At 46.2% G+C, this 11,650-nt stretch overlaps 1 protein-coding gene across 1 annotated transcript; it reads left to right on the top strand.

Annotated features, from left to right (window-relative positions):
* The first annotated feature begins 4,030 nt into the window (after positions 1-4,030).
* LOC120698387 (protein G1-like8) lies at positions 4,031-5,278 on the top strand. Its single transcript, XM_039981966.1, has one exon. It carries the CDS (start codon positions 4,207-4,209, stop codon positions 4,951-4,953), a length of 747 nt encoding a protein of 248 aa, XP_039837900.1. The 5' UTR covers positions 4,031-4,206; the 3' UTR covers positions 4,954-5,278.
* Positions 5,279-11,650: the final 6,372 nt, after the last annotated feature.

Below are 11,650 nucleotides of genomic sequence, written 5' to 3'. Positions count from 1 at the left end.
GCAGTCTACCACTAATAATCCAATGCAGTTACTATCATCCTACGAAAAAAAAGGAGGGGGTTCAAATTTTCCTGTGTAAAACCGTGGTGTGTTGGCTCCATGGAAGCAAAGCAAAACCGCATGTCTCCTCGTTGAAAACATACGGCAGTAGTAGTATTTCAGAGGCTGCCCAAGTGAGATTGGATTTTCTTCAAAAAAAAAAGTGAGATTGGACACCCTCATACGCAGTGGCGGATGCAGAATTGGAGGCAAGGGGGCTGAAACAATAGAGATGTTGATTTGTGTGAAGATTTAATGGTGATTTGGATGTCTTGCTACAGTGTTTTACGTGTAATTAGGGGAGCTTAAGGGGGGCTTAAGCCCCCCTCCTGTATCCGACCCTGCTCATACGGTGAACAAATGCACTGACAAGGATGTCTGTATTTCAGCCATCTTTTATCCCATATTATCTTCCTATTTTTTTTACCTGCAAGCAGGTTCTCCCAGGCTAGCTGCAGACTGGCAGTGGCCTGCCTTAACTTGGAAGCGAAAAAAGCTAGGCACTAGCAGAAGAGTTGAGGCACTTCTGTTTCGTGCTGCAGTTCAATTTTGCAATTGCTGGAATTTTAGTGGGCTATATACTCGAGTCCGATCCACTCAGCCACTGAGCGTCTGAACCTGCTGGCCAATTTATCCGTGGACTTGTGGAATAATACTCACTGTATACGGATATACGGATCGGAGGTGGCCTGTTTTTCTTTGGAGCTGGTGAAGAGCTCTTGAAATTCTTTTAGCTAATTACTTTTTTCTGCTTGTCTCTTCTTTTCTCTTCTCTTTCCTTCCCTTTTGTTCTTTTGTACATAAACCCTTTTTCTCTCCTTTTGGTAATAAATTTCAGTAGGGGCGCGCCCCTCCTGTTTCCTTCAAAAAAAAATTCTTTTAGCTAAGCTATGCCACATTGGAATTATTTAATTTGAACAACACATTATTTTTTATTTATTGAATTAAATACATTTGTTTTTTACCACTTTATCTTGTCATACACACTCCTAAGCAAATGGTGTGTGGATCTTGCAGAGTTGTCGGTCCTCGAAAAATGGTTTCTTGGCTAGAATTATTCGACACTTCTCATTTGTGGAATACAGGAATAACTAGTGAGATGGCCCGTGCATTTACACGGCTAGTATCGAGAATCTAAATGTTTTTATATATTAATATCATTATTATTATAATAATAATTAAACTTATACTTTTCTTTTATGTTGTTCTTTTACTATCGCACTCTATGTCTAGTTCTTAAAAGTAATTTAAATGTAGATATATTGTCATAAGTTTTTTTGTTAGGGCTCTATTACTATCTCCATTGGTCAATCTCTCTTTTCTTTTAACTTGTTCCTATTCTAACTAAATAATTTTTGTTGGCTTTATTTTTAAATCAATAATATAAGTTGATAATTTATACATAACTTGAGTTATCTTTGCAAAGAAGGTAGCTAAAGGTATTTTTAATTAATCTTTTCATAACAGCAATGATTAGTTATTTTCGTTAGGCATATAAATATTTTTGGCTAATATTATCATAATTGTAGTGGTCAATATTTTTTATTTATTTTCTGATTAGCATGATTATTTATATGTCTTGAGACCGAATATACATAAAGAAGCAAGTGTGTTAGCAATAGAGATTGGAAAAATAAAAAATAACTTTTTATCTCGTTTGATTCTTTTTCGCACTACTTCTCCATCGTGTATTGCGCACCTCTGAACGCTTGCTTAATAAATGATTTGTGATTTTTTCCATCTTCCTTATCATATCTTGTATCGCCGCCACCGCACGCTGTCTAGAACTCTCGATCGTCTTGCTCAACATGTTACTTCGCCCAGTCGCCCGTCTCTCAACTACATGTGATTACCGTCTTCAAGCCTGATAACAACATTGCTTCTTATTCTTCCGGGCCAACTCACAGCCTTCATGGACTGCTGCTCCTGCTAGTCGCAACTCCGGTGTCTCATATCGGGCTAAGCTATAACTTGGTCAAGATGAACACTCAACGATCTGTATATGTGAGATCGATTGGATTGTAGGCTCAAAAGGTGGTTGCTTCATATTTTAATCTAAAAGGTGGTTGCTTCATATTTTAATCTTCCCAATCCGTGTGTACAAATAAGTTTTCTATTTCCATAACTTAAGTTATCACAATTCATATAAATAAGATATAGAGTATTTTAAAATATTTTTAATGGCAGTGGTGAGTTAATTTTAATTAGGCATAAAAGTATTTTGGACAAATTTTATTGTAATGGCAGTGGTGGATAATTTTATTTTTTTTCTTTTTTCTCCGATTAACGTGAGAATTTCTAGACCTTGAGAGCGAACATGGGTATTGAAAATTCAAAAATTTGCATGTCGTTGTACTTAAAGGTCATACTATTTTTTTACCATACATCATCCGGTTCATTATCGTAAATTATGTTTTATTGTTGATTAAAACAATTCAACTATGATCTACCTATAATAACAATTTGATTTGTTGAGCTTTAATAATATTATGCAGATAATTATTCTTATTTTTATTTTATTTTGATTGATTGCTGTTAGCTTTAGTTTTTATTAATAGTATATATTTGTAACTGATACATAGCTAAATGATATTTTATATTTAATTTTTCATAATGGCATTGGTGAGTGATTTTTAATTAGACACAGGGGTATTTTAGGCTATTTTTTATCATAATAGCAGTGATGGGTAATTTTTATTTTTTTTATTTTTTCCGATTAACGTGGAAATTTTTAGGCCTTGAGAGCGAACGTGGAGGCTCCGTTTGTTGGCCAAATAATAAGATAATAGATAGCTTAATAATATTACTGTCACTTCACTACTCCTTGTCATATTTCGGCAACAAAAATGGCCACACATAATACTATTGACCGCCGAATAGATAAGCCCAGATCAAACTGGGGCTGCAGAAAGACAAAATCAAATCAAAATGTGTCCTATAAAGTAGTAAGCAATATTATCTTTAATTTGTATTCCCTTTCATAAGAAAGCAACGCTATCGGGCACAGGTATACTATAGTTCTGTTACTGTCAGGTCCCTCTACTTTTTTTGCGCAGCTAGAGATCCCCGCTCCCATTTCAAATTGCGAAAACTTAATTGGAAAGAGACACCTGAAGCCCAGGTGAGGATGTTCGATAAACAGAGACACGTAAAAGATTTAGACGGATTTGGGGGGGGGGGGGGGGAGGGGGGGGGGGGATAAATAATCAAAACAGAGGAGCCGTGCTAGAGTTTTTTTTTTCTCTGAACCTGATGGTTGTTTGCTTATTGTAGCTTGGACAATACAACTTACACAAAAACACCCGGTCAATATCCTAAATCTTTTTTTATCGAAGAGAGAACAAGCCAGGTTTTACAATGTTCAAAAATCCAAATCATCAAGATAACGGCTGCTTTGTTCCCACTTTTATTGCAAGAAAAAAATATCGCTCAGCTAGCGCATCCATTTCGACGGTAAAGCAGTGCGAAGACTAAAAAAAAGGAACGAAATGCGAAGCTTGGAAGCTGCGTCCTTGCTATGTAGGAAAGGAAAAGGGGTTTAGAAGAAGAATGTGTAGCTAGCCGAAGCTCGATCGGAACAGTACAAGCCTCCTCATCATAGCTTCTTATTCCCGTCCGACAAGCGCTCTGGGTGACACTGATGCCACAACAGTACGCCACTACGCCGGGTGCCTACGAACGGTAGCCACATCTGACGCGCTCCAATGGCCGTACCACCCCGCCCGCCGGCGACGCCGCGGCTAGTCTCCCAGGCAGCACTGCTCACCCATACGCGGCGCGCCCGGCCGCCCCGTGCGCGCGCGATCCCATGAACCCGCCCACGTACGCGTACGCCGCCTCTCCTACGCCGAGGAGGGGAGGGCGGGGGCGGAATTGTGTTCGGGGCGGCGGGGGCCACCACGTGAATGCCCGGCGGCCCCCACCCTCCACGCGCCTCCGCCTATCACCCTCACGCAGGCGCAGCCACGCCTCCGTCCCCTTCGCTCGTTCGCAGCAGGCGGCAGTTCACCACCCTTTCCTCCACCCCCCCCCCCCCCGTCGCTCTCCCACCCGCATCCCATCGCGACCCAACCGCGCGGGCCGGACGGTGCTCTGGTGCCGCGCGTCTCCACTGATCCGCGCGGGCTCGCCCGGCGCCCCGGCCGGGTGAGCTAGCGAGCGAGCTGCATGGATCCCCCGGGGCCAGCCGGGGCGTCCTCGGCGCCGGGCGGCGACGCGCAGGCGCCGCAGCACCATGTGCAGCCGCTGGCCCAGGCGCAGCCGCAGGTCGCGCCGGCGCCGGCGCCGCCGCAGCAGCTGAGCAGGTACGAGTCGCAGAAGCGGCGGGACTGGAACACGTTCCTGCAGTACCTGCGGAACCACCGGCCGCCGCTGACGCTGGCGAGGTGCAGCGGCGCGCACGTCATCGAGTTCCTCAAGTACCTGGACCAGTTCGGCAAGACCAAGGTGCACGCCGCCGGGTGCGCCTACTTCGGCCACCCCAGCCCGCCGGCGCCGTGCCCGTGCCCGCTGCGCCAGGCCTGGGGCTCCCTCGACGCGCTCATCGGCCGCCTCCGCGCCGCCTACGAGGAGAGCGGACACCCGCCCGAGTCCAACCCCTTCGCGGCCCGCGCCGTGCGGATCTACCTCCGCGAGGTCCGCGACTCGCAGGCCAAGGCGCGGGGCATACCCTACGAGAAGAACCGCAAGCGCAAGCAGCCCGCGCCGCCGGCCCCAGGGGAGGCGGCGCCGTCGTCGTCGTCATCGTCATCGGCGGCCGCCGCGGCGGCACGAGAGGCGGCTGCCCCCGCCACGAGCGGCGGTGACGGGTCCAGTGGCACCGCGGCGGCGGCGGCGGCAGCTGCACCGACGACTGGCCAGGCGGGAGGGAGTGGCGGCGCTGCTGCACCGGCCAGCACATCATCCCGAGTATAGTAGAATCACTTTGCAAACCATGGTCTATTTGCTTCTGTACGTCTCGCTAGCTATACCTCGAGCTTTGCAACATTTGAGCTGCTATTTCTTTCTTCTGCCATTTGGTTTTCGGCGTCCTTACATCTTGCTCCTTAGAAATTGCCTCTCCTGCTTGCTGCTGTTTTTTTCCCTCTTCCTTTGGCTGGATTATATTCTTCCTGCTCCCTTATTGAGCTAGTCATTTTCACTATGCTGAATTATCCAGCAGCTACTAGGTCAGTAATAATAATAATACATGGAAATTTGGCAAAAACTGAATGATAATATGGGCCTTTCTGTTTGCTCATGTCCCATGCATACCCATGGTGAGATTAGAGCAAGATTTTAGGCTAATTGGATGTGTTCATGTGTGTTTGAGCACAGGATCTCTCTTCATCTTCTTTGACCGCGACTGTTTCTCTATAGTTCTCGGTTTCCTGGCACACACTCAGTCACCTAGCTCTATAAACATGCATGTAGTGAGATGCAGTACAAATAAGTACTTGCTCATCATGCATCTCATCTCACTTAATTCCGTGTTGCGCTTATACTGTGCAAATAGGTGCAAAGTTAAAGCTTGCATCAATGGCGTGTGCCCTCTCATTGCAAGCTCCTGGTACAAGCGCTGCCGAATCCGCACTGACACCAATTAATTCTATCCCAAAATCTGTCATCTCGTCCTGCCATCATATTAGCCGGCCTGCATCCGCGTGCACTTCCAGCCTGTACATTTATTTGCTCAGCTCGATCACTTGGCAGTTCAGTTCAGTGAGTGTTTAGGATAAGGCGGTCGGCTCAGTCCCCATGGCTGGACGTACGGAGCTTGCCAGGTGGCCATGCACGCGGAGGCTTCAGTTCAGAGTTCTCACGGTGGGGCGCGTCGTCCTCCTGCTGGCGGCGTCGCCGTACCTGGGCTGGGCGAGCTGCTGGTCGTCTTAAATAAAACAGCGCGAGAGAGCTCGGGCGATGGAGGAAGAAGATCTGCGCGCCGCACTGGTCCCCCGCCGGATTGGACTGTTGGATGCCGCGTCAGGCCCATGGCGCGCTGACCGCACGTGCGCACGCGCGCGGCGTCCACCACTGTCTCTCTCTGCGAGGATCTCACTCCCACTGATCACCAAATCATGCGCGCGCGCAGCGCGCAGGCGCACGCACAGGCAGGCAGCCAGCAGCCCAGCACACTAGCTCTCCCCCACTGTTTCAGCTAGCTGCATCTGCAATTCTTCCACGGATTAAAGATTTTTTTTCCCGGCGGCGACGACATGCATGCGCGCGCATTCGCCTCCATGGCCGGTGCAACTAACTCCTCTGCTCCTTGTCCTCCGGATTAGTTTTGGAAAATTTACGGATCCGATCGAGCGTCGAAATGCAGATGTTGATCTGCAAATTTTGATGCTTGGATCTGTGACTTTTTCTTTTAGTTTTATCTTCTGATCTCCCTCCGAATCCCGGTCGCATTCCCGATCTGGCCCCGATCGATCTCGTTCTGCAGGCTTTTCCCCCTTGCCGTTCTGCCCTATTCTCCCCCCTCGGCCTCTCCCCATTTGGATGCGGAGCCATGTTTCTTTTTCGAGGAGAAAGAGGGCGGCAGAGCGGAGAGGAAGAAGAACAGTAGCTAGCCTTTTCCCCTCCTCCTCCCTTCACTTTCTCGCGCGACGGGACGCGCGCGCTCGGTGGGGCAGCAGCCGCGCCGGCCCCGCGCTGGCTAGGCCTTGCCTCATCGATGCGAGGAGGAAAGGGAAGGCTAAGGAATCTCCCCCCTTGTCTTTTCCACACATGCATGGCCCCCCTCATCAGATCAGCCATCTCTCTCTCTCTCTCTCTCTCTCTCTCTCTCTCTCCCTCTCTCCCATCACTATCAGCTCGGCACTGTGGCGGAGCACTGTGCTTGCACTTCTCCCCGGCCGGCCGGTCCATTCTTTTACGAAGCATCTCTCCCTCCTTCATTCGCCTGGCGCCGGCCAGTGCCGCCGTGCAAGCTTGCTGCTTTGCTTGCTATAGCAGTGTGTTGCTCGCTGAAGCCCCAGCTCCGCCCCGGCCGTGTGATTGCTTTCAATTCTCGCATGCCGGGTCTTGTCTGGAATCAATGTGGTAGACCACCACACCAGCCATTGCTTGCTCGATCCGCCCGTGGATGGATCGATGATCGGCAGCTCTCGACAGGGTTTTAAATCTTGGCTGGCCGCCATTGTTCACCCAATAATTGAAAGGGCAAGCTAGGTATAGCTACATAAGGAGTGCAACAAGGTTAGGGTGGTTGTGCTTTTGCTGCCCGCTTTGATCTCATGATCTGGCCGCAACGTTCGGCCAAATAAACACGTACATATTTTTGTTACTATACGGCACAGAGGGCCGTACGGACAGGGAGGTAGCTAGCATTCTAGCAAGCAGCAGCAGCTAGATGAATTGTTCTCGGAGGGAGTGACGACGGCAGGCAGGCATCATTGGATTCTCCATCTGTGATGATTGGGGCCGTGACATAAAAATTTGCGCCCGTACAGTTCGCCCTGCGCCCATAGGAGGCTAGCGTACAAGCCACCCCTTGCTCTCGCGTCGCTTTGTTCTTTCCTGTCGTCCTTGATCTCATTATATGTAAAGAGAGATAGAGAGACACTAGCAAACTGGTGATAATTATATTGAACACTAGCACTTAGGGTTGTTGCTTGTTTAGTGAAGAAACGTACACTAGACGCGCTTTATCACATCTATAGTTTTATGCTGCGTGGCCGTGTCCTATTTATGTACGCAATGCCGAGTTGCCGATCGATAGGTGCTCTATCTGCTGCATCTTCTTACTGCTGGTGACTGAATAATATCGATCAGTACGCTATTAGCTAACCTGTCGTGGTTGCTGACTAGATAGAAGTAACATGGGGTCTCTTGTACGGAGGCACTACTTCTATTAGTAATCCGGTGTATGCGTGCTGCCTGTCGCTGTGGTTGCTAGTAAGTGAGGAAGTGCACAAAGCTTGCCAATGCTTCCACATCCCGCTGCTATCTTTTCTTTCAGAACCTGCAGTGTGTGCAGGGTGCGGTGCAAACAGTACATGAGGTACTGTGGTGTTGGGGCCAGCATGGGATATGCATGGTAGAAGAAGCTAGGCCATGTTTGGATGATGTTACGAAAACTTTTGCACTAAAAGACGAATGCATGCATGAAGTACTAAACGAAGTTTATTTGCAAAACCTTTTTAGTAATGGGTGTAACTTTTCGAGACGAATCTAATGAGCCAAGTTTCATCATGATTGGCTACAGTGATGCTACAGTAACCGCGCTCAATCATCCTCTAATCATGCGGTCAAAGACCTCATTAAGTAGAGCAACTGCTACAGTACCACAGTTGTGGAGGTAATTTTGTAATTAGACTTTATTTAATACCCCTAATTAATAGTCAAAACATCATTTCTCTCTCATCAAAATTTTTCCACACTCCAACCAAACATGGCCCTAAGGTAGAAGACAGGCGCGCAGCTTTCTGTGCAAGAATATAATAATCCATGGCAATGGACCCAACACCTGCAATGCTACTAGTACAAGAAATGTTACCGTTTTATTTTTTTTCATGAATTCAAGGGGGAGCCAGTCTGCTGACCCTACACCTATCATGATGCTTCTTGTTCGGTTCATGAGTTCAGGTGACAACAGGAACTGTGATTTGGAGCCTTAATAATTAGGCCATTGCAACCACTTGATTATTCCTGAGCTGATTGGATGGTGCTGTTAGATTGCTTTGTGTTAATTTATGATCTGATGTTGCTTGGAGATGCAGGTGACTGCGCAGCTATATATCTTACACTAGCTTGTAGGACAAAATCGTATCCGGTTATTTTATTGTAAGATGCATGGATACCAAGGAGAGTATATTTGGAGTTTTATTGTTGTTCTAAGGATCAACTAAATCGTGACCCCTCTAGTCTCGTTTTTGTTCGACATCCTAGAATCTGTGCCATAAAACTGTTTCTAAAATTTGACTACTAATAATGTATTCAAAATTAAACTATAGAGATTAGCATATTAGGACATGATTACATGGTCTATCTTTCAAATGCTACATAAAAGCATATATAGTGTCACTAGCATATTTAAAGAACAAAAAATTGAAAGAAGAAAACATACTCACAAACAAGGAGGGATTAATATTTCCGATCTTTCAATATATTCTTGGTATGAAAAAAATTATATAAATACCTAGTATATTTTGTTAGTTACTTCACCTATCATTTCAGTAGTGTAAACAAATTTATGTGTTGCAAAAAAGGGCACATGTTAAATCGATCTCAATATAAGGTGAAGTCGAAACTTCAATTTTTAGTTAGACCGTACCGGTTGATTTGGCAATAAATTATTAATGCGCTTTGTGATTTTCTTCTAGTGCACCATCACTTTGTTCTTAGAATTTTGCAAAATACTTTTGATAGCAAATGAGCCACTGAGAGCCAAATAGCATGCAAAATTATGCTGCATCACTGGTGACCACAATTCCATTAATTTTTTTGTTTACAGTAAATTAAACCACAGCACCTGTATGTGCAAATCCAACTGGCAGTGCTCATGTACTCCATTATGCTTGTGATTTCTACTTCAAGCTATCTAGTGGTTCATTAGCCCTATTGTTTTCCCCTAAGATTTGACAGAGATGTGTAATCCAATATATTATGCGTGGGTCGGAACTTATTGGTGGTACTGCTTCTCATATCATATTATCATAGATTGTCCTTCGTCATCACTATTGTTTCAAATTAATAAATGTACTATATTTACATATCTTTTTTGGTTCAACTTCAATAAAAAGATACGCAGCGTGCATTCGAGAGGCGAAATGGCCTTTTCCATATCTACTTGTGGGTAGCCCGTTAATCCCTTGGTCCATGGGAAAGACAGTTATTAGGTGCCCCGAGTACAGATACAATTCATGCTGTTTGTACCATTTTTTTATTTATTATTCGAGAGGACTGTACTATATTATGCAAGTATATAGCTTGTTTATAGGAGGCACAGATATAGAATAACATAGGCCCAAAGCTTGGCAGGGTTGAGCAGGCAGAATGATTCTCTCTCCAGTGCAGCGAGCACTCAATATTTCAGGAGCGAATTTAATCGTGGGGCCGGGCCATGTCACCAAGATCATTTCTAATTATTTTCCACCGAATTATGCGCTATGATAACATGGTACGGACGCTGTGTGAGGGCCGAGGAACAAGTCGAAGAATATGTCAGCGTTAGCAGCGCAGTCACTACAAAAGGTAAAAAAAAAGGAAATTTGTTATTCACGCATAAGACCCGTCTCACTAAGAAGTGTCGTTTTACGAAGTTACAAAAAATAAAAGTTTGGTGACTGTGTTGAAGAAGTGTCATGGTGATAACACTTCTCTTATCCCATGAAACTCTACCTCATAAGTAACTCTTCCATTTAATTTACTAATGTGGTATGATATTTAATACTCATAACACTCTTATGATACTCGCAGTGAGAGCAAGTATTATCGGCGGGCAAAGAGATGGCGAGATCGTACCTGGGAGAGAAGACAGGAGAGAGTGAGTGGAGCGGGCGGCTGGTGAAATGTTCGTCAGGAGCGGGTGAAAACACTCACGGTGCTCACTGCTGCACATTAAATGCTAGCGGGCCCGCCACCACCGCGCGGTGATCCAGCACGTAGCCGGCAGCCGACGGAGACTACCTCATAAGTAACTCTTCCATTTAATTTACTAATGTGATATGATATTTAATACTCATAACACTCTTATGATACTCGCAGTGAGAGCAAGTATTATCGGCGGGCAAAGAGATGGCGAGATCGTACGTGGGAGAGAAGGCAGGAGAGAGTGGGTGGAGCGGGCGGCTGGTGAAATGTTCGTCAGGAGCGGGTGAAAACACTCACGGTGATCACTGCTGCACATTAAATGCTAGCGGGCCCGCCACCACCGCGCGGTGATCCATCACGTAGCCGGCAGCCGGCGGAGACCATAGGCCTTCCTCTGAGATTATTAGCATGCTTATCTGTGCCACGGTTGCATGGGCGGTACCCAAAGTGAGCTCTCTTTATTTTTATCAAAAAGGGAAATACACCAGTCTACTGTACTGTACAATACCCAAAGTGAGTATTGTACAGTGTTTATTTATTTGATCTCATGGATCCAGTAAAACTGGTGAGCAAACCTGGATGTAGTGACCTACTCGTTGTTACCCATGCACTCCAATTTCCAAAATATAGATTATTTTGATTTTTCAACACACATAGTTTTTACTAAGCATACTAATATATGTTATGTACATATCCACATCAAAAAATATATATCTAGAAAATTCAAAAAGATTTATAATTTAGAGTTGGTAGACTTCACAATGCTGAAGGTCGGCGTGTTCATGGTTACATGGTAGCTTGGGTACGTTCAATGATAAGAGCACACAGATGTGAACACATCAGATGGAAGAGGACGCGGCCTCCCTCCTAAAGTCCTAATGGAAAGCGTGATCAGGTCGCGAACATAGAGGACGGCGGCCTCGCCCCGAACTGCGATTATTCGCTACGGCCGCTCGTACATGTGTGCCCAAAAGGTGACCGAACCGGCCGGTCAATGGGACGTACACGTACTCGGTCGGTCCGTGCCTCCGTGCGTGCACGTGCCGCGCTGCGCCCCAACCACTCGATCGATCGGGCGTACGGTCCACGGCCACCT

The sequence above is a fragment of the Panicum virgatum genome, chromosome 3K, assembly GCF_016808335.1.
Source record: "Panicum virgatum strain AP13 chromosome 3K, P.virgatum_v5, whole genome shotgun sequence".
NCBI lineage: Eukaryota > Viridiplantae > Streptophyta > Magnoliopsida > Poales > Poaceae > Panicum > Panicum virgatum.
The sequence above is the reverse complement of the archived record's forward strand: the minus strand, read 5'-3'. Positions and strand labels throughout refer to the sequence as shown.